We start from the raw sequence: 24,750 nt of genomic DNA, 5'->3' as shown, positions 1-24,750 counted from the left end.
GGGGGCGTCCTGCGCGAGGCCACGCCCCTCCAGCAAGCCCCGCCCACAGAGGGCGGGGCACCGCCGCAGTGTCCCCGCCCCTCGCTGGAAGCCCCGCCCCTTCCCGGCGGCCCCGCCCGTTCCCGGAGGCGCCGCCCAGCGGAGCGGAGCGGAGGCAGCGCTGCCGCACGGCCCGGCCCGGTGAGCGGGGCCCGGGGGCGGGGGGGTCCCGCCGCACCGCGGGGGGTGCCGGTGTGCGGGGGGGGACACGGAGGCCTCGGCGCCGCCCCTGAGCGCGGTTTCCCCGCCGCAGCGCTCTGTCGCATTCCGCAGCGCGGCCGGGCCGGGGCGTCGCACCGGGCGGCGGGGGGGACCGAGCGGGCCGGGCCGCGGGGCGGCCCACGGCCGGCCCCCCGCTCCGGGGATTAGGATTGATGCTGCCGTAAATAGGCCGCGCTGGGGCATTACCGGGCGTCAGGGCAAAGCCGCTTACGGGCTCCGGGAACAACCGGCGGGGGGGGCAGTCCCTGCACCCCGTGCCACATCCAGCTGTGCAGCCTGCACCCCCCCACCCCCTGCACCCCGTGCCACATCCAGCTGTGCAGCCTGCACCCCCCCACCCCCTGCACCCCGTGCCACATCCAGCTGTGCAGCCTGCACCCCTGCACCCCGTGCCACATCCAGCTGTGCAGCCTGCACCCCCCCACCCCTGCACCCCGTGCCACATCCAGCTGTGCAGCCTGCACCCCCCCACCCCTGCACCCCGTGCCACATCCAGCTGTGCAGCCAGCACCCCTGCACCCCCCTGCCCCATCCAGCTGTGCAGCCTGCACCCCTGCACCCCCCGCCCCCTGCACCCCGTGCCACATCCAGCTGTGCACCCTGCACCCCCTGTACCCCCTGCACTCCGTGCTGTGTGCAGCTCTGCAACCTGCACCCCCTGCACCCCCTGCCACATCCAGCTGTGCACCTTGCACCCCCTGCACCCCGTGCTGTGTGCAGCTGTGCAGCCTGCGCTGCGGCTGCCCCATGCACCCCTGCACCCTGTGCCACACGCACCCCGTGTCACACGTACCGTGTGTCACATGCACCCTGTGTCACACACATCCCATGCATCCCATGCTGCATGCACCCCTGCATCCCGTGTCACACACACCCCGTGTCACACGCACCCCATGCACCCTGTGCTGCATGCACCCCCTGCACCCCATGTCACACGCACCCTGTGTCACATGCACCCCATGCACCCTGTGTCACACGCACCCCTGCATCCCGTGTGACACGCACACCATGTCACACACACCCCATGCACCCTGTGCCGCATGCACCCCTGCACCCCACGTCACATGCACCCCATGCACCCTGTGCCGCATGCACCCCTGCACCCCATGTCACATGTACCCCATCAACTCTGTGCCCGGTGCCCCCCATGCTGCATGTACCCCATATGGGGTGCACCCTGTGCCGCATGCCCCCCTGCACCCCATGCAAGGTGCCCCCCATGCCGCGTGCCCTCCCTGCACCCCATACTGCGTGCCCCCCCTGCAGCCCATGCCGTGTGTCCCCCATGCTGTGTGCCCCCCCTGCAGCCCATGCCGTGTGTCCCCCATGCTGCGTGCCCCCCCTGCAGCCCATGCCGTGTGTCCCCCATGCTGCGTGCCCCCCCTGCAGCCCATGCCGTGTGTCCCCCATGCTGCGTGCCCACCCTGCAGCCCATGCCGTGTGTCCCCCATGCTGCGTGCCCCCCCTGCAGCCCATGCCGTGTGTCCCCCATGCTGCGTGCCCCCCCTGCAGCCCATGCCGTGTGTCCCCCATGCTGTGTGCCCCCCCTGCAGCCCATGCCGTGTGTCCCCCGTGCTGTGTGCCCCCCCTGCATCCCCTGCCCCCACGCTGCAGCCACCCTGTGCCCCCCACCGCTCGTGCCCCCCAAGTGGGTGCCCCCCATGCCGCCTGTGTCGTATGCACCCCATATGGTGTGTCCCCTGTGCTGTATGCGCCCCACACGGCACGTCCCCCATGCCGGCACCACCTGCACCCCAGGGTGCTCCGGGGCTGGGGGTCGTGCTGGTGCCCCCTCGCCGGCACCGCGGTGCCGCAGGGCCGACCCCGCGCCCTCCCCGTGGCACCGGGCCCGGTGTGACACAGGCCAGCAGCCCCGGTTGCGCCACACGGGCTGTGCCTTGGCCTGGCGCTGGCCCGGCCACGTGCCCGGTGACACCGGCGCTCCGCTGCGGCACCGGCCCTGCCGCGGAGAGGGACTGCGCAGGGCTGGCCGGGACCTGCTGCCGCTGCCAACCTGCGGGCAGGTCCCTGCCTGTCGCCCTGTCTGTCCCTGCCTGTCCCTGCCTGTCCTCCTCTCTGTCCCCCTGCCAGTCCCTGCCTGCCCCCCTGTCTGTCTCCCTGCCTGTCCCCCTGCCTGTCCCCCTGTCCATCCCTGCCTGTCCCCCTGTCCATCCCTGTCTGTCCTTGTCTGTCCCCCTGTCTGTCCCTCTGCCTGTCCCTGCCGGTCCCTGCCGGTCCCTGCCTGTCCCTGCCTGTCCCTGTCTGTCCCCCTGTCGTCCCTGCCTGTCCCTGCCTGTCCCTGTCTGTCCCCCTGTCTGTCCCTCTGCCTGTCCCCGTGTCAGTCCCTGTCTGTCCCTCTGTCTGTCCCCCTGTCCATCCCTGCCGGTCCCTGCCAGTCCGTGTCTGTCCCCCTGTCTGTCCCCCTGTCTGTCCCCCTGTCTGTCCCTCTGCCTGTCCCCCTGCCAGTCCCTGTCTGTCCCTGTCTGTCCCCCTGTCTGTCCCTCTGTCTGTCCCCCTGTCCATCCCTGCCTGTCCCCCTGCCAGTCCCTGCCTGTCCCTGTCTGTCCCCCTGCCCGTCGCTGTCTGTCCCCCTGTCCATCCCTGCCGGTCCCCCCGTGTCCCCCCGTCCCCCTGTCGCGGCGCCAGCGGCGGTTGAGGGCTCGGGGCCGCAGCCGGGGCCGCCGTTCCCGCGGCAGTTTTGTAATCCCGGGCCGCAGGCGGAACCGGTGAATCCCGGGCCCGGTGCTCGGGCGCGGGGCGGCCCCGGAGCTGCGGCAGAGCCCGCGGGCGGTGGCTGCGGCCAGCCCGCTGAGGGAGGTGCCGAGGGGGCAGCGCCGGGCCCTCCGGGCCGCCGCCGTGGCCGGGCCTGGCCGGGCGGCCGCCGGGGGTTGCCATGGCGGCCGCGGGGTTGCCGCGGCAACGGGGCTGCCGCCGGCCGCCATCTTGTGCGGGCCGGAGCGGCGGGGCCGGCACCCCCCGCGGTACCGGCGGGACGGGGGAGCCGGCACTGCGGGCGGCACCGGGGGCACGGGCTGCCGGGGGAGCGGCGGTGGGGGCGTGATGGCGGGGGCGACGGCCGCGGGGGGCGACGGCCGCGGGGGTGATGGCCGAGGGGGCCATGGCCTGGGGGTGAGGGGTGGGGGGGCCATGGCCTGGGGGTGAGGGGTGAGGGGTGGGGGGGTGAGGGGTGAGGGGTGAGGGGTGAGGGGTGAGGGGGTGAGGGGTGAGGGGTGAGGGGTGAGGGGTGAGGGGTGAGGGGGTGAGGGGTGAGGGGTGAGGGGTGGGGGGTGGGGGGTGGGGGGTGAGGGGTGAGGGGTGAGGGGTGAGGGGGTGAGGGGTGAGGGGTGAGGGGTGGGGGGTGATGGGTGGGGGGGCCATGGCCTGGGGGTGATGGGTGGGGGGCGATGAGTGAGGGATGGGGGGGTAAGGGGTGGGGGGTGAGGGGTGAGGGGTGATTATTGAGGGGTGGGGGGTGATGGGTGGGCGGTGATGGGTGAGGGGTGGGGGGTGATGGCTGGGGAGTGATGGGTGAGGGGGAGTTGTGGTTTTTGGGGGCTTGATGGCTGGAGGGGTGATGACCATGGGGAGGGTGATGTCTGAGGGCAAATGATGGCCAAGGGGGTGATGGGGGGGGGTGATGGCCATGGCGGGCTATAGGCATTGGGAGCGATGACTGGGGGGGTTAATGGCCATGGGGGGTCATGGCCGGGGGGGCCGTGGCCCTTGAGGGGGCTATGGTCTTGACGGGGTGATGGCCATTGGGAGTGACAGCCATGGGGGGCGATGGTTGTGGGGAGTTTGTGGCTGGGGGGTGATGGCCATGGGGTGATGGCTGAGGGTGGCCATGGTGGGGTTATGGATGTTGAGAGTGATGACTGGGGGGGTTGATGACCATGAAGGGGTGATGGCCAAGGAGCTGATAACCATTGGGGCTGAGCGCCATGGGGTGATGACCAGGGGTCTGATAACCATGGGGGGTGATGGCCATTGGGGTGGTGGCCATTGGGGTGGTGGCCATTGGGGTGGTGGCCATGGGGGGTGATGGCCATGGGGGGTGATGACCATGGGGGGTGATGGCCATTGGGGTGATGGCCATGGGGGGTGATGGCCATTGGGGGTGATGGCCATTGGGGTGATGGCCATTGGGGTGATGGCCATGGGGGGTGATGGACATTGGGGGTGGTGACCATGGGGGGTGATGGCCGTTGGGGGTGATGGCCATGGGAGGTGGTGGCCATTGCGGGTGATGGCCATGGGGGGTGATGCCCATGGGGGTGATGGCCATGGGGGGTGATGGACATTGGGGGTGATGGCCATTGGGGGGTGATGGCCGCCAGGCCTGACCCCCCCTCTCTCTCCCTACAGCAGAGGCGGCAGCAGCCGGGGGGCCAAGATGTCCCACGAGAAGAGCTTCCTGGTGACCAGCGACGGCTTCGGGGGCCAGCAGCCCACGGCCCCCCCCGCCTACGCGCAGCCCCCCTACCCCCCTGCCCCGTATCCCCAGCCCCAGTTCGCCCCCCCCGCGCCCTACAACCAGCCGGGCTTCCCGCAGGGGCCGGGGCCGTACCCCCCGCCAGGGCCGTACCCCACGGCAGGGCCATACCCTCCCGGGCCGTACCCCCCCGGGCCGTACCCCCCCCCGGGCCCGTACCCCCAGGGCCCCTACGCGCAGCCACCGTATGCGCAGCCGCAGCCCATGGTCCCCGGTGACCAGGACTGTAAGTGACGGGGTGGGGGGGACAGGGGGTGTCCCCCCCATGGTGGGTGCTGATGGGGCCCTGGGCTGGGCAGTGGTGTGGGGGGGGGGGGTCTGTCCGGTAGCTCGGGGCTGTGGGGACCCCTGGGTGGGGGGTCATGCCCTGTGAGCCCCCCTCTAGATGAGCCCATTCGGGAGAGGGGCCCTGCTCACTGGATCAGGGTGCCAGTGGTGGCCCTGGGATTGGGGACACCGCTGGGATTGTCATATCCATGGGGACACCGGTGCGAGCCCGGTTTTGGGGGGCACAGAGCTCTGCCCGCCTCTCAGCCCCAGCTCTGCTCTCCCCCCCAGCCAGAGCCGGGCCCCGCCACGGGCTGTGGACACTGGGCACCATGGTCACACGTGTCGGTGAGCGGCCACCGCAGCAGGGACAGGATGGGATGGGACAGGGACAGGCAGGGATGGGACAGGGACAGGATGGGGACAGGCAGGGACTTGCGGGGTGCAGGCAGCCCCGCCTGACCCCCCTGTCCCCGCAGCCCCCCTGCACAGCACCTACCACGAGGACGGGCCCCCCTCCTACTATGACAACCAGGACTTCCCCAGCGCGCACTGGGACGACAAGAGCATCCGGCAGGCCTTCATCCGCAAGGTGGGGCTGGGCTGGGCCCCGGGGGGGGCATGGGGCTTCGGGGTGTCCCCCCGTCACCATTGCCCGTCCCCTAGGTGTTCCTGGTGCTGACGCTGCAGCTCAGCGTCACCTTCTCCTTCGTGGCCGTCTTCACCTTCGTGGGGGGCATCAAGGGCTTCGTGCGGCGCAACGTCTGGACCTACTATGTGTCCTACGCCGTGTTCTTCATCTCCCTCATCGTCCTCAGCTGCTGCGGGGACTTCCGCCGCAAGCACCCCTGGAACCTGGTGGCCCTGGTGAGTGCGACGAGGGGACCGGGACGGGGTGACATGGTGACCACAGCCCCGGCCCCTGGGGACACCCTGGGGCTCGGTGGCACCGCCGGCCCCGGCGAAGGGCGCTGGGCACGTGGCGTCATCGTCAGCGGGTGGCGGCCGAGCCGGCGTGACGAGGTGTCCATGTGTCTGTCCCGCAGTCCATCCTGACCATCAGCCTGTCCTACATGGTGGGGATGATCGCCAGCTTCTACGACACTGACAACGTCATCATGGCCGTGGGCATCACCGTCGTCGTCTGCTTCACCGTCGTCATCTTCTCCCTGCAGGTCAGGGCAGGGGGGGCGGGGGGGCAGCCCCGCCGGGCCCTGCTGGGGCTGGGGGCTCCAGCGTGGGTGTATGACCCCCCCCTCACTCCCTGCTGGGGCTGGGGGCTCCAGCGTGGGTGTATGACCCCCCCTCACTCCCTGCTGGGGCTGGGGGCTCCAGCGTGGGTGTATGACCCCCCCTCACTCCCTGCTGGGGCTGGGGGCTCCAGCGTCGGTGTATGACCCCCCTCACTCCCTGCTGGGGCTGGGGGCTCCAGCGTGGGTGTATGACCCCCCTCACTCCCTGCTGGGCCTGGGGGCTCCAGAGTGGGTGTATGACCCCTCCTCACTCCCTGCTGGGGCTGGGGGCTCCAGCATGGGTGTATGACCCCTCCTCACTCCCTGCTGGGGCTGGGGGCTCCAGCGTGGGTGTATGACCCCCCTCACTCCCTGCTGGGGCTGGGGGCTCCAGTGTCGGTGTATGACCCCCCTCACTCCCTGCCGGGGCTGGGGGCTCCAGTGTCGGTGTATGACCCCCCCCTCATTCCCTGCTGGGCCTGAGAGCTCCGGGCTGGATGTACGATCCCCCCAGCTCCCTGCTGGGCCTGGGGGCTCCAAATTTGGTGTATGACCCCCATCATTCCCTGCTGGGCCTGGGGGCTCCAAATTTGGTGTATGACCCCCATCATTCCCTGCTGGGCTTGGGGGCTCCAAACGTGGTGTACAGTGCCCCTCAAGCACTGCTGGGTCTGGGGGCTCCAGGCTGGATGTACGACCCCCGCCAGCTCCCTGTTGCATCTAGGGGCTCCAAATTTGGTGTATGACACCTCCTCACTCACTGCTGGGGCTGGGGGCTCCAAACCAGGCATATGACCCCCCACTTGTTCTCTGGTTGGTCTGGGGGCTCCAAACTGGGCATATGACCTCCCAGCTCCCTGCTGGGGCTGGGGGTTCTGAACTGGGTGTATGATCCCCTCTCACTCCCTGCTTGGGGCTGGGGGCTCCAAACCTGATATACAACCCCCTCACTGGGCCCTGCTGGGTCTGGGGGCTCCTAATTTGGTGTAAACTCTCCCCCCGGGCCCTGCTGGGTCTGGTGGCTCCTAATTTAGTGTATGACCCCCCCGCTCCCTGCTGGGTCTGGGGGCTCTGAACCGGGCGTCCGACCTCCCCTCCCTGCCTCTGCCTCCCCAGACCAAGTACGACTTCACCTCGTGCCGGGGCGTGCTCATCATCTGCCTGGTCGTGCTCATCATCTTCTCCATCCTCTGCATCTTCATGCGGAACCGCATCCTGGACATCATCTACGCCTCGCTGGGAGCCCTGCTCTTCACCTGCGTGAGTGGGGGGCACCTGCTGGGGGGGCTCTGTCCTCCTGGGGGAGTCCCTAACCCCCCGGGGCATCCCCAACCTCCCAGGGGGGTCCCCCCCCTCTCACGGGGTCTCCATCCTCCCAGGGGTTCTCCATCCTCCTGGGGAGTCTCCATCCTCCTGGGGAGTCCTTGTCTTCCTGGGGGGGTCCCAGTCCTCCCAGGGGGGGGTCTGCATCCTTCTGGGGGGTTCCCATCCTCCTGGGGGGTTCCCTGTCCTCCTGGGGTGTCCCCATGCTCCCGGGGGGGTCCATGTCCTCCCACAGGGGATGCCCATCCTCTTGGGGGGCTCCCTGTCCTCCTTGGGAATCCCCATTCTTCCAGGTGGGTCCCCATCCTCCTGGGGGGTTCTCTGTCCTCCAGAGTGGGGGGTCCCCCTCTTCACAGGGATTCCCCATCCTCCTGGGGTGTCCCCATCCTCTGGGGGGGTCCCATCCTCCCCAGGGTGAGTCTGAGCTGGAGGTGACAGGGGGACAGGGGATCCTGGGGCGGCTGCTGGGTTGTGTGGGGCGTGGGGTGCTCGTGCCCCCCCGGCTCTGTGCCCCCCTGGTGACATCCCTGTCCCCAGTTCCTGGCGGTGGACACGCAGCTGATCCTGGGGAACAAGCAGCTGGCACTCAGCCCCGAAGAGTACGTGTTTGCCGCGCTCAACCTCTACACCGACATCATCAACATCTTCCTCTACATCCTCGCCATCATTGGCCGCGCAAAGGAGTAGCGGCCCCCCCGCGCCCCCCGGTTCGTGCCCCCCCGTCCCTCCCGTAGCCGGTTCTGTTTGGTGTTCTCATCACACCCCTCAGTTCTCCCGTTAGAGTTTCTTTGACCCTGGGCCCCCCCGCCCGGCTCCCGGGGGCCTCACGTCACCTCCCTGGGCCGGGGGGGCACGGGGGGTGTGGGGGTCCCCAGGCGACAGCTCTGTCCCCTCGCCGCCGGCGGGTGTGAGGCAGTGGCGCTCGCCTGTGCCCGCGGCCCCCCCGCCCCCCCGCTGTGAATACGGCCTGTCCCCCCCTGCATTCAACGCAGACTGGAAGCACTTTGTCCCCCCGTCCTCTCCATCCCACTCCCTCGCGCACGCGCTGCCCTCGCCCCCCCGGCTGCGCAGGCAGGGGCGGCACCGGCCCCCCCGCATGTTGGGGGACAGTGGGGTCCCACGCTGGGCTGGTCACTGCTGGCGGGTCCCTGGTCCCCTCCTGGGGCCTGAGCCATTGTCCCTGCCCGTCCCTGCCCGTCCCTGCCTGTCCCTACCGGGGGTCCCGGCCCCCCCGGCCACGGCTCCGTTCTGGCTCCAGCTCCTGCTGTTAATAAACTCCCTCGAGTTCAGCTGGGCCCCGGCTCTGCTTCCCACGGCACTGGCATAGCCGGCACAGCCGCGACATGTGGGGCTGGCACCGGTGACGCTTGGGGTCAGTCACTGGTGACACTCGGGGCTGGAACTGGGGACACTCAGGGTTTGTCACTGGTGGCATTTGGGGTCTGTCACCAGCGGCACGTGGGGCTGGCACTGATGGCACTTGGGGTCAGTCACTGGTGGCACTCGGGGTCAGTCACTGGTGGCACTCGGGGCCCGTCAGTGATGACACTCGGGGTCAGTCACTGGTGGCACTCGGGGTCAGTCAGTGATGACACTCAGGGTCAGTCACTGGTGACACTCAGGGTCTGTCAGTGATGACACTTGGGGTCAGTCACTGGTGGCACTCGCGGTCTGTCAGTGATAACACTTGGGGTCAGTCACTGGTGGCACTCGCCGTCTGTCAGTGATGACACTTGGGGTCAGTCACTGGTGGCACTCACCGTCTGTCAGTGATGACACTTGGGGTCAGTCACTGGTGGCACTCGGGGTCAGTCACTGGTGGCACTCGCAGTCTGTCAGTGATAACACTTGGGGTCAGTCACTGGTGGCACTCGCCGTCTGTCAGTGATGACACTTGGGGTCAGTCACTGGTGGCACTCGCCGTCTGTCAGTGATGACACTTGGGGTCAGTCACTGGTGGCACTCGCCGTCTGTCAGTGATGACACTTGGGGTCAGTCACTGGTGGCACTCGGGGTCAGTCACTGGTGGCACTCGGGCTCTGTCAGTGATGACACTGTGGGTCAGTCACTGGTGGCACTCGGGGTCAGTGACCGGTGGCACTCGGGGTCAGTCACTGGTGGCACTGGGGGTCCGTCACCAGCGGCACTTGGGGTCCGTCCCCGCTGCCCTTGTCTCAGCCACGCACGGTGCTTTATTCAGCCCTGGGGACCTTGGCTGTGTCCTCCGCGCCCCTGTCCCTGTCACCATCACGCCCCGGCTCTGCCGCCCTGGCCGTGCCCGTGGCAGGTGCCAGCTGCTGCTGGTGCCACCGTGCTGTCCTGGTGGCAGTGACCGGGTGGTGCAGGCGGGTGTCTCTGTGACGTCGCCTCGGAACCTTCCGCCACCGCCAGTGTCACCCCGGCCGCCTCGGTGTGCGGCAGCGAGCAAGGGGCCTCCCGCTGCCCCGGCGCTGCCGCCTGCCGCAGCACACCAGTGAGCGGCACAGCCGGTGCCGGGCCCGGTGCCACCATGGCGGCACCAGCCATGGGGCCCACGGTCTTCGCCGTCTACGACCAGCTGCGGCGGGAGATTGAGGCGCTGCTGCAGGAGAACGCGGACCTGAAGCGCATCGTGGCGCAGCTGCGGGAGCAGCGCGACCAGCGGCACCACGTGCGCGGCCCCCCCGGCTCCCTGGTCCCCAGCTCCGCGCCCCCCATCTTGGCGCAGCTCCCTGTGCCCGGCGCGGGACAGTTCCCCTTCCCCAGCTCAGGTGGGGGACGCGGCGGTGCCACAGCAGCCCCGTGCTGGGGGGGCCGCGGCTGCCGACACCCCCGTCTCCCCGCAGGCAGCAGCCAGGACTCATCACTGGGGCTGAGCCAGCTGTTCCAGAGCCAGCCCTTGGGGTCCACCGGGACCAGCAGCCTGGACTCATCGCTGGGGCTGAGCCGTCTGTACCACAGCTACCCCTGGGAGTCCACCCGAACCAGCAGCCTGGACTCGTCGCTGGGGCTGAGCCGCCTGTTCCAGAGCCGCCCCTGGGAGTCCACCCGAACCAGCAGCCTGGACTCGTCGCTGGGGCTGAGCCGTCTGTACCACAGCTACCCCTGGGAGTCCACCCAGACCAGCAGCCTGGACTCATCGCTGGGGCTGAGCCGCCTGTTCCAGAGCCGCCCCTGGGACTCCACGCTGAGCAGCGGCAGCCTGGGCGGCACAACTGGGCTCAACATCTTCCCCAGCTTCGACTCCAGCTTCGGCAACAGCAGCAACTGCAGCAGCGATGTCTTCATCGAGTCTTTTGCACCGAACAGAAGTATTGAGGGGATGGGGGGGTTAACCCCAAAGCTGTGACTCCAAAGTGCCACCCCCATCTCCACCCATCCCATCCGATTGTATCCCCATCCCATCCCCATCCCATCCCATCCCACCCCACCTCACCCCATCCCACCCATCCCATCCCACCCCACCCCACCCCACCCCACCCCACCCCACCCCACCCCACCCCACCCCACCCCACCCCATCCCATCCCATCCCATCCCATCCCATCCCACCCCACCTCATCCCATCCCACCCCATCCCACTCAACCCCACCCCACCCCACCCCATCCCACCCCACCTCACCCCATCCCACCCATCCCATCCCACCCCACCCCATCCCACCCCATCCCATCCATCCCATGGCATCCCATCTCACCCCACCCCACCTCATCCCATCCCAATCCCATCCCACCCCATCCCATCCCATCCCATCCCACCCCACCTCATCCCATCCCACCCCATCCCACCCCATCCCATCCATCCCACCCCATCCCACTCCATCCCATCCCACCCCACCCCGTCCCATCCCACCCCACCCCACCTCATCCCATCCAAATCCCATCCCATCCAAATCCCATCCCATCCCATCCCATCCCACCCCACCCCACCCCATCCCATCCCATCCACCCCATCCCATCCCCTCACCGCGGTGGCTGTCACCCTGTCCCCGCAGGCCTACCAGTGCCAAGACAATATTACCACGTCCCCCACCTGTGGCACATGAGCGCTCCTGGTGAAACCGAAACCGGTCCCAATGTTGCTGGTCCCAGCGTTCCTGCTCCCAGCGGTGCTGTTGCCAGTGCTCCTGTTCTCAGCGGTGCCGTTGCCAGTGCTCCCGCTACCAGCGCTCCTGTTCTCAGCGGTGCCGTTGCCAGAGCTCCTGCTACCAGTGCTCCTGGTCCCAGCGGTCCTGGTCCCAGCGGTCCTGGTCCCAGCGGTGCGGGTCCCAGTGTTCCTGGTCCCAGTGTTCCCGGTCCCAGTGTTCTCGGTCCCAGTGCTCCTGGTCCCAGCGGTCCTGGTCCCAGCGGTGCGGGTCCCAGTGTTCCTGGTCCCAGTGTTCCTGGTCCCAGTGTTCTCGGTCCCAGTGTTCCTGGTCCCAGTGTTCCTGGTCCCAGTGTTCTCGGTCCCAGTGCTCCTGGTCCCAGCGGTCCTGGTCCCAGTGTTCCTGGTCCCAGTGTTCCTGGTCCCAGTGTTCTCGGTCCCAGTGTTCCTGGTCCCAGCGGTCCTGCTCCCAGCGGTCCCGGTCCCAGCGGTCCCAGTCCCAGCAGTGCCAGTCCCAGCGGTGCCAGTCCCAGTGGCCCCAGTCCCAGCAGTGCCGGTCCCAGAGGCCCTGGTCCCAGTGTTCCCAGTCCCAGCAGTGCCAGTACCAGTGTTCCTGGTCCCAGTGGTGCCAGTCCCAGTGGTGCCGGTGCCAGCGGCCCCAGTCCCAGTGTTCCCAGTCTCAGTGGTCCCGGTATCAGCGGTGCCGGTCCCAGTGTTCCCGGTCCCAGTGTTCCCGGTCCCAGTGGTGCCGGTCCCAGCGGTGCCAGTCCCAGTGTTCCCGGTCCCAGTGGTGCCGGTCCCAGCGGTGCTGGTCCCAGTGTTCCCGGTCCCAGTGTTCCCGGTCCCAGCGGTGCTGGTCCCAGCGGTGCTGGTCTCAGTGTTCCCGGTCCCAGCGGTGCTGGTCCCAGCGGTGCTGGTCTCAGTGTTCCCGGTCCCAGCGGTGCCGGTCCCAGCAATGACGCCATGCAGCAGGTCTCCTCCCTGCCCACAGTCCAGCAGAGGTTTGCTCGTGACACCAACCGGACCCTGGCTGGCCTGAGGCCGATGCCAAGCTCCGGTGAGTGCCAGGGCTGTGCCGTGTCCCGGGCTGTGACACCCCCACAGCCCCCCTGCCACCCCCAGCTCTGTGGGCAGGGGGGACACGAGGTCCCGGGCGAGCAGCTCTGGTCACCCTGTGCTGGGGACACGCAGGAGAACTGGGGAGTGACGGCCGCCCCAGGGACACCGTGGCAGCACCAGACTCTGTGCTGGCAACACCGGCATGTTGGCATTTGGACCCCCCCCCGGCGGGTGCTAGGGCACAGGGACCCCCACAGTGGGCACAGCGGCCAGCCTGGCCCAGGGGGGACACGGGGAGATGTCGGGGGTCATGGGGACATGTTGGGGGTCACGGGGAGACGTCAGGGATCACAGGGAGATGTTGGGGATCACAGGGAGATGTTGGGAGTCACAGGGAGGTGTTAGGAGGCTCCATGGGAAGATGCTGGGGGTCAAGAGGAGATTTTGGGGGTCATGGGGGGAGAGATGTTGAGGGGCTCCATGGGGACATGTCGGGGGTCATGGGGAGATGTTGAGGGGCTCCATGGGGACGAGTGCCTCGGGGGTCAGTACTGGGACCAGTGCTGTTCAATATATTCATCAGTGACTTGGATGAGGGAATAGAGTGACTGTCAGCAGGTTTGCTGGTGACACCAAACTGGGAGGAGCGGCTGACACTGGGAGGCTGTGCTGCCATCCAGAGCCCTGGGCAGGCTGGAGAGCTGGGCGGGGAGAAATTTAATGAAATATAACAAGAGAAAGTGCAGAGTCTTGCACCTGAGCAGGAACAACCCCAGGTTCCAGTATAGGTTGGGGAATGAGCTGTTGGAGCAGTGTAGGGGAAAGGGAGCTGGGGGTCCTGGGGACAGCAGGGTGACCATGGGCCAGCACTGGGCCCTTGTGGCCAGGAAGGGCAATGGGACCTGGGGGGATTAGAAGGGGGTGGTCAGTAGGTCAGAGAGGTTCTCCTGCCCCTCTGCTCTGCCCTGGGGAGACCTCATCTGGAATATTGTGTCCAGTTCTGGGCCCCTCAGCTCCAGGACAGGGAACTGCTGGAGAGAGTCCAGCGCAGCCACCAAGATGCTGGAGGGAGTGGAGCATCTCCCGTGTGAGGAAAGGCTGAGGAGCTGGGGCTCTGAGCTGGAGAAGAGGAGACTGAGGGCTGACTCATTCATGGGGATCAACATGGAAAGGGGGAGTGTCAGGAGGATGCAGCCAGGCTCTTCTGGGTGACAACCAGTGACAGGACAAGGGGCAATGGGTGCAAACTGGAACACAGGAGGTTCCACTTGAATATGAGAAGAAACTTGTTCCCGGTGAGGGTGCCAGAGCCTGGCCCAGGCTGCCCAGGGAGGTTGTGGAGTCTCCTTCTCTGCAGACATTCCAACCCGCCTGGACACCTTCTGTGTAACCTCAGCTGGGTGTTCCTGCTCCGGCGGGGGGTTGCACTGGGTGAGCTTCCGAGGTCCCTTCCAACCCCTGACATCCTGGGACTCTGTGATTCTATGTTGGGGGTCATGGGGAGATGTTGAGGGGCTCCATGGGGACATGTTGGGGGTCATGGGGAGATGTTGAGGGGCTCCATGGGGAGACGTTGGGGGTCACGGGGATATGTTGGGGGCTCCACGTTCCCCTCGTGCCAGGACAGCCCCCGATTCCACAGGTCCCTCAGTCGTGCGGCCACCGTTTGAGCAGCTGGTGGGGGAAATGGCCTACCAGCTGGACCGGCGCATCCTGGCCCACGTCTTCCCCAACCAGCAGCGCTTCTATGGCTTCACCGTCGCCAACATCCCCGAGAAGATCACACTGGTAGGCGGGCGCCGGCAGCCGCGGCCCGGCAGAGCCAGTCCCTGTCCCGCCGCCTGACTGCGCCGCGTCTGTCCCCACAGAGCATGATGAGCAACGCGCAGGTCAACGCCAACGCCAGCTCGCGCTACGTGGAGCTGATGGCGCGGCTACGACGGTGTGGCTACGACCCCAAGAAGCACCCGCTCTTCTGCGAGGTGCTGGTCAACACCTTCGGCATCCTGCCCGAATCCAGCAAGCCCGAAGTCTACAAAATCTTAAGCCCGAGCCTGCTGAGCTGTGCCGTCACGGAGGTGCTACCGCCGCAGGCTGTGATAGACGGCTTCATCATCACGAAATGCCTGGACGAGATGATCCTTCTGGACGGGGGGCCACTCTTCCTGCCCTGAGCCCTGCGCCGGACCCACCGGCGCCGGCACCAACAAACCCCGGCACCGGCAGCTGCCCCAACAAACCCCGGCACCTGCCCCAACGCCGGCGCCGGGCGCAGCCCTGCACACACAGTAAAGCTGGAGCAGCACCTGCAGCCTCCTGTGCCGCGGCAGCTCCGGCAACAGCCGGGACCGTGTGGGACTGGGGGAGGAAACCGGCTGCGCGCCGGAATGTCGGGGTGCGGGCAGCGACATTAGGGTGCGGGCAGCGATGTTGGGGTGCGGGCAGTGACATTGGGGTGCGGGCAGCGACATTAGGGTGCGGGCAGCGATGTTGGGGTGCAGGCTGCGACATTGGGGTGCGGGCAGCGACATTAGGGTGCGGGCAGCAATGTCGGGGTGCAGGCTGCGACATTGGGGTGCGGGCAGCAATGTCAGGGTGTGGGCAGTGACATTGGGGTGCGGGCAGCAATGTTGGGGTGCGGGCAGTGACATTGGGGTGTGGGCAGCAACATTGGGGTGCGGGCAGCAATGTTGGGGTGCGGGCAGTGACATTGGGGTGTGGGCAGCAATGTCGGGTTGCGGGCAGCAACGTTGGGGTGTGGGAAGCAATGTTGGGGTGCAGGCAGCAGTGATGGGGAGCAGGCAGCAGTGCCGAGGTGCAGGTGGCAGTGCCGGGGTGCAGGTGGCAGTGCCGGGGTGCGGGTGGCAATGCCGGGGTACAGGTGGCAGTTCTGGGGTGCGGGTGGCAGTGCCGAGGTGCAGGTGGCAGTGCCGGGGTGCAGGTGGCAGTGCTGGGGTGCGGGTGGCAATGCCGGGGTACAGGTGGCAGTTCTGGGGTGCGGGTGGCAGTGCCAGGGTGCAGGTGGCAGTGCCGAGGTGCAGGTGGCAGTGCCGGGGTGCAGGTGGCAGTGCCGGGGTGCGGGTGGCAGTGCCAGGGTGTGGGTGGCAGTGCCGGGGTGCGTGTGGCAGTGCCGGGGTGCAGGCGGCAGTGCCGGGGTGCGGGTGGCAGTGCCGGGGTGCAGGCGGCAGTGCCGGGGTGCGGGTGGCAGTGCCGAGGTGCAGGCGGCAGTGCAGGCAGGCATGTCGGGGTGGAGAGGAGGTCACACTGCGGTCAAGGCTGCGCTCGTTTTCCTCTCGGCTGCGGGACGGGGAAGCCGCTCGGATGCGGAAGTGAGAGCTGGGAATGGCTCCCGGCACACCGGGGGTGCCGCGGTGGAGCCGCTGCCCGGGACGGGTGACGGTGCCCCCTGCACCACGCGGCACGGCCGGGTCAGGGCCTGGCGGGGGTCTCACCGCTGCCTGGGACCCTTGTACCGGGGGATACCGGGGGTTACCCGGTGCCAGCGGGGGCGCTGGGGCAGTTGGGCACTGGGGACCCTGCGGTAGAAGGGCCCGGGTTGGGGTGCAGGGGGGATCCCCCTCCCTGACCGCAGTTGTGGGGCCACCGGCTGTCAGCAGGGGGAAGGGGAAGCGGCAGCAGGAAGCGGCCAAACCACCCCAGCGGGAAACGCCATCGTGTTGGGCCAGGCCTGGCTGTGCCATACCGGACCGTGCCAGGCTGTGCCATACCAGACCGCGCCAGGCTGTGCCATACCAGACCGCGCCAGGCTGTGCCGTGCCGGACCAGGCCGGGCTGTGCCAGGTGGTGGCTGTGGCAGCACCCGGGTAGGTGTCAGGGTGGCAGGGACCCCCATGCCGGGTCTGTGCCGGGGCACGGGGCGGTCAGCCCCACGGGTGCCCCCCGTGTACAGCCCCGTGGGAGGACCGGGGCATTTGCCCCCCCTGGGGTGGGGGCGCTGGGGCCACCCCCCGCCCCCCGCAGCGGCACAGCCGGAAGGTGACAGCGGGGCGGGGGCGGATGCGGGCGAAGGCTCCTGGTGCTGCCTGGGGGGACCGTGGGGTCTGGGGGCCCCTTCCCCACCGGGGTCTGTCCCGCCCTGTCCCGGGGCCCGGCGGGTTCGGGCTGGGTGACGGGGGGTGCGGCTTTGGCCCCCCCCGCTCCACCGTCCTCATCCTCCGCAGCAGCCAAGGGGTTACAGCCTGGGAAAACCGGTCCTGGGTGTCACCGGGCAAGGTGCAGGGGCCGGCGGTGGCTCCAGGTCCCCGCCTGTCCCCAGCCGGGGACACGCGCGCCCGGGGCCCGTGCTGCCACGCACCCGCGCAGGAACGCGGGTGGCAGCCGGGGCTGGTGACAGCCCGGCCGGAGGATGTTTGTCGCCTGCTGAGCGCCCGCGTCCTGCCCGCGGGGGGCCCGGAGGTGACGGTGGCCGTTAGCGGCCGGTGACAGCGCTGCCGGCCCCTCCGGACGGGCGGTGCTGGCGTCGGCGATGGCCCCCAGCGCCGTGGGGCGCGGAGGTGAGTGGCGGACACCGGCGACACCGGACACGGCGTGGGCTGGGGAGCGGCACAGGTGGCGGTGGCGGGAGGTGCGGGCAGGGAACCGGTACAGGCAGGGATCCATCCTGAGCAGGGATCCAGCACTGCCAGGGATCCATCCTGCGCAGGGATCCATCCTGAGCAGGGATCCAGCACTGCCAGGGATCCATCCTGCGCAGGGATCCATCCTGAGCAGGGATCCAGCACTGCCAGGGATCCATCCTGAGCAGGGATCCCTCCCGAGCAGGGATCCAGCACTGCCAGGGATCCATCCTGAGCAGGGATCCATCCTGAGCAGGGATCCAGCGTTGCCAGGGATCCATCCTGCGCAGGGATCCATCCTGAGCAGGGATCCAGCACTGCCAGGGATCCATCCTGCGCAGGGATCCATCCTGAGCAGGGATCCATCCCGAGCAGGGATCCAGCACTGCCAGGGATCCATCCTGCGCAGGGATCCATCCTGAGCAGGGATCCATCCCGAGCAGGGATCCAGCACTGTCAGGGATCCATCCTGAGCAGGGATCTGGCACGGGCAGGGGTCCGGCACAGGCGGTTCGGGGGCTGCCCGGCCCTCGGCGGCGGCAGCAGCCCCGGGAGCACCGGACGCGGGGCCGCTGCCCCCGGGCCAGCGCAGGCAGGGCCGGGCCGGGGCTCCCGGGCACAGGCAGCGCCCGCAGCGGGGGGGGCTCGGCCGCCGCACCCGCCGGGCAAACAGCCCGTGGGGCCCGGTGTGCCGGGGTGAGGCTGCCAGCGCCGTGGGGACAATGACCTTCCTGCTGCCAGCACCGCGGGGACAGTCCCTGTTCCTGCTGCCAGCACCATGGGGACAGTCCCCGTTCCTGCTGCCAGCACCGAGGGGGCAGTGCCCGTTCCTGCTGCCAGCACCGCGGGGACAGTCCCCGTTCCTGCTGCCAGCACCATGGGGACAGTGCCCGTTCCTGCTGCCAGCACCGAGGGGGCAGTGCCCGTTCCTGCTGCCAGCACCATGGGGACAGTGCCCGTTCCTGCTGCCAGCACCGAGGGGGCAGTGCCCGTTCCTGCTGCCAGCACCGCGGGGACAGTCCCCGTTCCTGCTGCCAGCACCATGGGGACAGTGCCCGTTCCTGCTGCCAGCACCGAGGGGGCAGTGCCCGTTCCTGCTGCCAGCACCAAGGGGGCAGTGCCCGTTCCTGCTGCCAGCACCGAGGGGGCAGTGCCCGTTCCTGCTGCCAGCACCGAGGAGGCAGTGCCCGTTCCTGCTGCCAGCACCGAGGGGACAGTGCCCGTGGCTGCTGCTGCTCCCAGCCGGGCCCCACACACTCAGGCTCCCGTGACAGCAAATTACCGGCCCGTGGGAGTCGGGGTGTCCCCACTGCCAGGAAGTGCTGGGGCTGAGTCAATCCCGGCCAAACGTGCCGCTCCAGCCGCCCACGGGGCCGTGGGGCAGAGGAATGTGCTGTGGGGCAGAGGGATGAGCCGTGGGGCAGGGGGATGTGCTGTGGGGCAGAGGGACATGTCAGGGCCCCACAGCGGAGCTGAGCTGGGGCCAGCACAGTGGGGACCCTGCCCCCCAGCTGTGCCCTGGAGCAGGGGGACCCCAGGGGTCCCACCCGTGGGATCCCCATGGTGGGAGAAGGGACAGAGCCTAGGCCCCGCGGCAGGACAGGGGACAGCAGCGCAGCCTCAGGCAGCTCCTTGTGCCGCAGCCGGTACCCCGAGATGGGATGGAGCTGGCACAACCATAGCCAGAGCTCCAGTGCAGTGGGGCAGTGTGGGGCAGCCCTCCCCAGCGACCCCAGTGTCTCTGGTACTCCTGTGTCCCCAGTGTCTTCAGTGACCACAGCGTCTCCCCCATCCCCAGTGTCCCCAGCATCCCCAGTGAGCACAGCACCCATAGTGTTTCCAGCATCCCCAGTGTCCCCAGCGCCCAGCACCATCTCACACTGGGAGTGGGCACAGCAGGCAGGTGGCCGGGCTGTCTGACGGCGTGGGTGGCAGAGTCAGGCAGGACTTGGGCAGCATTTGGGCAGGACTCAGGCAGGAGTTGGGCAGGACTCAGGCTGGACTCAGGCAGAATTTGGGCAGGACTAGGGCAGAGGTCAGGCAGGACTCACGCAGGAGTTGGGCAAGACTTGGGCAGAACTCAGGCTGGACTCAGGCCAGATTTAGGCAGGACTCAGGTTGGACTCAGGCAGGACTCAGGTTGGACTCAGGCCAGATTTAGGCAGGACTCAGGCAGGACTCAGGCCAGATTTAGGCAGGACTCAGGTTGGACTCAGGCTGGATTTAGGCAGGACTCAGGTTGGACTCAGGCAGGACTCAGGTTGGACTCAGGCCGGATTTAGGCAGGACTCGGGTTGGACTCAGGCAGACTCAGGTTGGACTCAGGCCGGATTTAGGCAGGACTCGGGCAGGACTCAGGTTGGACTCAGGCTGGATTTAGGCGGGACTCGGGCAGGACTCAGGCAGGACTCAGGTTGGACTCAGGCCGGATTTAGGCAGGACTCAGGCAGGACTCAGGTTGGACTCAGGCCGGATTTAGGCAGGACTCGGGCAGGACTTGGGCAGGAGTCACCGGCCGCAGGTGCCGGGCAGGCGCTGTGAGGTGGCGGCCGAGGAGCCGGTTTGGGGTTCAGACGCCGGGGAACCCGTCAGGCTGGTCCCGAGCTCGCCCCGCGGCCGCCAAAGCTCGGGGACGGCGGGGGGGGAGCAGCAGCCCCGGACCCCTCGAGCCCGGCGGGCAGGTGAGCGGGCGGGGACACGGGGACACAGGGGACAGGAGCCAGCACGGGGTTGGGGGCGGCGGGTGCCAGCGGCGCGCGGGGAGATGCCGGGGGTGTCCCGGCTTTGGGGCGTCCCCCCGGCCGTACCTGCCTGAGGCGGCTTTGGGGGTCTCGGGGGCCCCGTGGGGACCCCGCGGGGACACGGCGGGGGCAGCAGCCCCTGTTCGGCCGCGCCGCCCCCCCGCACGCTGCAGCTGCTGCCGCTCCCGGCAGAGCCGCGGGGGCCGGTCCCGGGGACGCGGGGGCCGGTCCCGGCCGCGGGAAGTTCCCACGGTGGCGGCCGGGCGGGGGGGGTCCCGCTCCCCGCCGTGACCCGGGGTCTCTCTCCCGCAGGTCACGCCGGTGTCACCGGAGCCCCCGGGCAGGAGCGGGGGGACGTCGCGATCCCGCTCAGCCCCCTGGGCGCCCCCCCCGCGGCCCCGCGCCCCCCGGCCATGCTGCCGCACGACTCCCCGTTCCCCAGCCGGGCTCTGGCGGCCCTGGACCGCCTGGCCGAGGGGCTACTGGCCCCGGGCTTCTGGGCCACCAACCGCCTCCTGGACCTGCGGCCGACCACGGCGGAGCGGCGGCGGCGGCGGCGGCGGCGGTGCGGGCAGTGCCGGGGCTGCACCGGGACGCTGCTGGCGGGGGTGGCGTTTGTCGCGCTGCTGCTGCTGTCGCTGCCGGTGACGGCGCTGGGGCTGCTGCTGTGGCTGCCGGTGCAGGCGACGCGGCGGCCGTTCCTGTACCGGCACACGGCGGGGACGGCGGCGGCGCAGCCCTGGGACCTGCGGCAGCCCCGCACCTTCACCTTCCTCAGCGCCAACGTCTGCCTGCTGCCCAGCGGGCTGGCCAAGTTCAGCAACCTGGGGGACACGCCGCAGCGGGCCGCCGTCATCGCCCGCCGGCTCGCCCCGGTGCCACCGGCGTCCCCCGGGGCCCGCGCCGGCCTGGTGGAGCCGCACGGAGAGACCACCGGCTACGGGGGGACGCTGCGCGCCCCCCGGCCGCCCCCCGGCAGCGTCGCGGTGGCGGTGCCGGAGGTGACGCCCGCGGTGACACCCGCGGTGACACCCGCGGAGGCGGCGGAGGCGGCCGAGCCGGTGCTGTCGGAGCGTTTCCCGGCCGACACCGACTTCGTCTGCCTGCAGGAGGTTTTCGACGGCGCGGCCGCCGCCTGCCTGTGCGGGCAGCTGGCGGGCGCCTTCCCGCACGTGCTGTGGGACGTGGGGGCGCGGGGGCTGCGGGGGGGGCGGCCGGTGCTGCTGGGCAGCGGGCTGCTGCTCGCCAGCCGCTTCCCGCCGCTGGCCGCCCGCTACCGCCCCTTCCCCAACGGCCGCGGCGAGGACGCGCTGGCGGCCAAGGGGCTGCTGGTGGTGCAGGTGAGCCGGGACCCCCCCACGCGGGACCGGGACCCCCCCGGCCCGGCCGGACCCTCCTGAGGGTCCCGTGTCCCCCCAGGTGCTGCTGGGCTCGGCGCGGGGGCGGCGCGTCGTGGGCTACATCGGCTGCACCCACCTGCAGGCGCCCGCAGGTCAGGGGGGGACGGGGGGGGCGGGGGTGTGTGTCCCTGTCACTGCCGGGGGGGGACGCGGGGGGGGGTGTGTGTGTCCCTGTCACTGCCGGGGGGGGACACGGGGGGGCGTGTGTGTGTCCCTGTCACTGCCGGGGGGGGGGTGGGGTCGTGTATGTCCCCATGTCACTGCGGGGGGGGTCCCGGAGGTGCCAGCACGGGCGGTGATGCCCCGTGTGTCCCCGTGTCACAGCTAAGTGGGGGTCTTGGCGGTGCCAGCACGGGCGGTGTCGCGTGTGTCCCCATGTCACTGCGCGGGGGGTCCGGGTGGTGCCGGCACAGGCGGTGATGCCCCGTGTGTCCCCGTGTCACTGCCGACGGGATCCCGGCGGTGTTCGGGGGGATCCCGGCGGTGTGGGGGGTCCCCGCGGTGCCAGCACAGCGGTGACACCGTGTCCCCGCCGTGTCCCCCCCCAGCCGATGCCACCACCCGGGAGGCGCAGCTGTCGCTGTCGCTGCGGTGGCTGCAGCTGTTCCGGGAGGAGCAGGAGCAGCGCGGGGACCTGGTGGCTTTTGATGTCCTGTGCGGGGACCTCAACTTCGACAACTGCTCCCGGGGTGGGGACACGGGGGGCGGGGGTTTGGGACACGGGGGGTGGGGCTTTGGGGACACGGGGAGTGGGGCTTTGGGGACACAAGGGGTGGGGGTTTGGGGACACAGGGGGTGGCAGTTTGGGGACACGGGGAGTGGGGCTTTGGGGACACAAGGGGTGGGGGTTTGGGGACACAGGGGGTGGCAGTTTGGGGACACGGGGAGTGGGGCTTTGGGGACACGGGGGGTGGGGTTTGGGGACACGGGGGGTGGGGCTTTGGGGACACAGGCGGTGGCAGTTTGGGGACACGGGGAGCGGGGCTTTGGGGACACGGGGGGTGGGGCTTTGGGGACACATGGGGATGGCGGAGGCGTGTCCCCCCGCAGGTGACGAGCTGAACCAGCGTCACCCGCTGTTCGAGCTGTACCGGGACCCGTGCCGGCGGGGGCCGGGGCTGGACGCCCCCTGGGCCATAGGTGGGACCCGACCCCCCCGGGCACCTCTGTCCCCTGAGGGACGCGGGGCCCCGCTCACCCCGTCCCCGTCCCCGTCCCTGTCCCCGCAGGGACCCTGCTCAACTACCTGCGCATCTACGAGGAGCCCGTGTCCACCCCGGAGAAGATGAGGAGGTGACGGAGGGACACGGGGGGACAGGGGAGGGGACAGCGTTGGGGTCCCACGGGAAGCACCACCAAGACAGCCCATCCTGGAGAGGGGGTGACACCGGCAGCAGGGGTCCCTGTGTCCCCATGTCCCTGTGCCACCATGTCCCTGTGTCCCCATGTCCTCATGTCCCCATGTCCCTGTGCCACCATGTCCTCATGTCCCCATGTCCCTGTGTCACAGCCTGCCTGTGTCCCCATGTCCTCATGCCACCATGTTCCTGTGTCACTGCGTCCCCATGTCCCCACATTCCCATGCTACCATGTCCCTCTCCACTGTATCCCTCTGCCATTGTGTCCTATGCCACCACGTCCCCATGCCACTGTGTCCCTGTGCCACCACATCCCTGTGCCACAGTGTCCCTGTACCATTGCATCCTTGTGCCACCGTGTCCCTGTGTCCCCATGTCCTTGAGTCACCATGTTGTTGTGCCCCTGTGCCACGTCCTCATGCCACCATGTCCCCATGTCCCTGTGCCACCATGTCCCTGTGCCACCACATCCCCATGCCACCATGTCCCCATGTCCCCGTGCCACCAGGTCCCTGTGCCACTATATCCCTGTGCCACCATGTCCTTGAGTCACCATGTTGTTGTGCCCCTGTGCCATGTCCCCATGCCACCATGTCCCCATGTCACCGTATCCCTGTGCCACTATGTCCTCATGCTACCACGTCCCCACATCCCTGTGCCACCACATCCCCCTGCCACCGTATCCTCATGCCACCATGTCCCCATGTCACCACATCCCTGTGACACTATGTCCTCGTGCCACCACATCCCCATGTCCCCGTGTTCCTGTGCCACTCTCCTCATGTCCCCACGTCCCCATGTCCCTGTGTCCCCCCCGCAGGACCCTGTCGCAGCCAGAGGGGCGGCAGCGGTACCTGGCGGGCCCGATCCTGGCCAGCGGGGAGCCGGACCCGGCGGCCCCCGGCCCGTGGCGTGGCCGGCGCGTGGATTACATCCTGTACCGGCAGCACCGCGGCACCCGCACGGTGAGTGCTGGCAGGGCGGGGGATGCCTGCGTCCCCGTGTCCCCATGTCCCGCCCTGACGGTCCCTGTCCCCTCAGGAGGTGGCCGGGGTGTCCGTCATCACCCAGCTGGCCACGCGCTCCGACCACCTGCCCGTGGCGCTGCGGCTGCGCGTGGCGCCCGACGGCCCTGAGCCCGGCACCCACCGCGGCACCCTGAGCCCGGCACCCACGGGGGGACTCTCAGCCCGGCACCCACCAGAACCTGCCACGGCACCCTGAGCCCAGCACCCACCAGGGCACCCTGAGCCCGGCACCCACGGGGGGACCCTGAGCCCGGCACCCACCAGGGCACCCTGAGCCCAGCACCCACTGGGGGACCCTGAGCCCGGAACCTGCCACGGCACCCTGAGCCTGGCACCCACCGTGGCACCCTGAGCCCAGCACCCACGGGGGACACGGGGATGGCTCCCCCTGAGCCTGGCACTGATCTGGGGACACGGGGACGGCTCCTGGGCCACACACGTTGGTGGCACCGCAACGTGCTCGTGGCCCGTGGGGCTGGTGTGGGACGTGGTGGGGCAGCGATCCGGCAGCAATCCGGCAGCAATCTGTCAGCAATCCAGCTGTGATCCAGCAGTGATCCAGCAGTGATCTGGCAGCGCTGGCACCGGCCATGGTTTTACCAACCCAAGTGAAATAAAAGCCTCGAGCGCAATGGCTGGTGCTGCCCCAACCCCTGCCAGACCCCTCATGGGGACACTTGGGGACCAACCCTTGGGGACACTTGGACAACTCTATGGAGACACTTGGGGATGCTGGGGCAGCTCCATGGGGACCCTTGGGGACAATTCCATAGGGACCTCTTGGGGATCACTCCATGAGGACCCTGGGGACAGCTCTAAAAGGACACGTGGGATCCTTGGGGACAATTTCATAGGGACCTTTTGGGGACTCCACGGGGACACTTGAGCACCCTGGGGACAGCTCCGTGAGGACTCTTGGGGACCATTCCATGGGGACCCTGGGAACAGCTCTGT

At 69.2% G+C, this 24,750-nt stretch overlaps 3 protein-coding genes across 7 annotated transcripts; all 3 read left to right on the top strand.

Moving 5' to 3' along the window:
• Positions 1 to 110: 110 nt before the first annotated feature.
• GRINA (glutamate ionotropic receptor NMDA type subunit associated protein 1) lies at positions 111 to 8,864 on the top strand. 5 transcript variants are annotated; one of them, XM_065628298.1, is made up of 7 exons: positions 111 to 180; positions 4,627 to 4,979; positions 5,500 to 5,612; positions 5,687 to 5,887; positions 6,067 to 6,195; positions 7,369 to 7,512; positions 8,113 to 8,864. In XM_065628298.1, exons 2-7 carry the CDS (start codon positions 4,655 to 4,657, stop codon positions 8,260 to 8,262), a joined length of 1,062 nt encoding a protein of 353 aa, XP_065484370.1. In that variant the 5' UTR covers positions 111 to 180; positions 4,627 to 4,654; the 3' UTR covers positions 8,263 to 8,864. The 5 variants fall into 5 exon arrangements, with proteins under 5 accessions (XP_065484370.1, XP_065484372.1, XP_065484373.1 ...); XM_065628300.1 differs by having other exon boundaries at positions 112 to 180; positions 4,630 to 4,979; XM_065628301.1 differs by lacking the exon at positions 111 to 180 and adding an exon at positions 2,229 to 2,281.
• Positions 8,865 to 10,084: 1,220 nt separating this feature from the next.
• On the top strand, positions 10,085 to 14,866 carry SPATC1 (spermatogenesis and centriole associated 1). The gene is made up of 6 exons (XM_065627985.1): positions 10,085 to 10,325; positions 10,401 to 10,865; positions 11,545 to 11,965; positions 12,101 to 12,710; positions 14,364 to 14,480; positions 14,561 to 14,866. The coding sequence occupies exons 1-6, from the start codon at positions 10,085 to 10,087 to the stop codon at positions 14,864 to 14,866; spliced, it is 2,160 nt and encodes a 719-aa protein (XP_065484057.1).
• Positions 14,867 to 20,423: 5,557 nt separating this feature from the next.
• Positions 20,424 to 24,404, top strand: LOC135985141 (sphingomyelin phosphodiesterase 3-like). The gene is made up of 7 exons (XM_065628143.1): positions 20,424 to 21,350; positions 21,430 to 21,502; positions 21,959 to 22,099; positions 22,461 to 22,550; positions 22,640 to 22,703; positions 23,589 to 23,733; positions 23,810 to 24,404. Exons 1-7 carry the CDS (start codon positions 20,424 to 20,426, stop codon positions 23,990 to 23,992), a joined length of 1,623 nt encoding a protein of 540 aa, XP_065484215.1. The 3' UTR covers positions 23,993 to 24,404.
• The last annotated feature ends 346 nt before the right edge of the window (positions 24,405 to 24,750 follow it).

This window comes from Caloenas nicobarica, chromosome 2, assembly GCF_036013445.1.
Source record: "Caloenas nicobarica isolate bCalNic1 chromosome 2, bCalNic1.hap1, whole genome shotgun sequence".
In the NCBI taxonomy this organism is placed as follows: Eukaryota; Metazoa; Chordata; class Aves; order Columbiformes; family Columbidae; genus Caloenas; species Caloenas nicobarica.
Note: the sequence above shows the minus strand (reverse complement) of the source record. Positions and strands in the feature narration are given on the sequence as shown.

Excerpts from the sequence above, each read along its gene's own strand:
- GRINA (XM_065628298.1), top strand. The coding sequence starts at position 4,655 with ATGTCCCACGAGAAGAGCTTCCTGGTGACCAGCGACGGCTTCGGGGGC. Across the intron at positions 5,613-5,686 it reads GGCAGGCCTTCATCCGCAAG|GTGTTCCTGGTGCTGACGCT; the intron begins GTGGGGCTGGGC and ends CCCGTCCCCTAG. Across the intron at positions 5,888-6,066 it reads CCTGGAACCTGGTGGCCCTG|TCCATCCTGACCATCAGCCT; the intron begins GTGAGTGCGACG and ends TCTGTCCCGCAG.
- SPATC1 (XM_065627985.1), top strand. The coding sequence starts at position 10,085 with ATGGCGGCACCAGCCATGGGGCCCACGGTCTTCGCCGTCTACGACCAG. Across the intron at positions 10,326-10,400 it reads GTTCCCCTTCCCCAGCTCAG|GCAGCAGCCAGGACTCATCA; the intron begins GTGGGGGACGCG and ends GTCTCCCCGCAG. Across the intron at positions 10,866-11,544 it reads GTCTTTTGCACCGAACAGAA|GCCTACCAGTGCCAAGACAA; the intron begins GTATTGAGGGGA and ends CTGTCCCCGCAG.
- LOC135985141 (XM_065628143.1), top strand. The coding sequence starts at position 20,424 with ATGCTGCCGCACGACTCCCCGTTCCCCAGCCGGGCTCTGGCGGCCCTG. Across the intron at positions 22,100-22,460 it reads CTTCGACAACTGCTCCCGGG|GTGACGAGCTGAACCAGCGT; the intron begins GTGGGGACACGG and ends GTCCCCCCGCAG. Across the intron at positions 23,734-23,809 it reads AGCACCGCGGCACCCGCACG|GAGGTGGCCGGGGTGTCCGT; the intron begins GTGAGTGCTGGC and ends CTGTCCCCTCAG.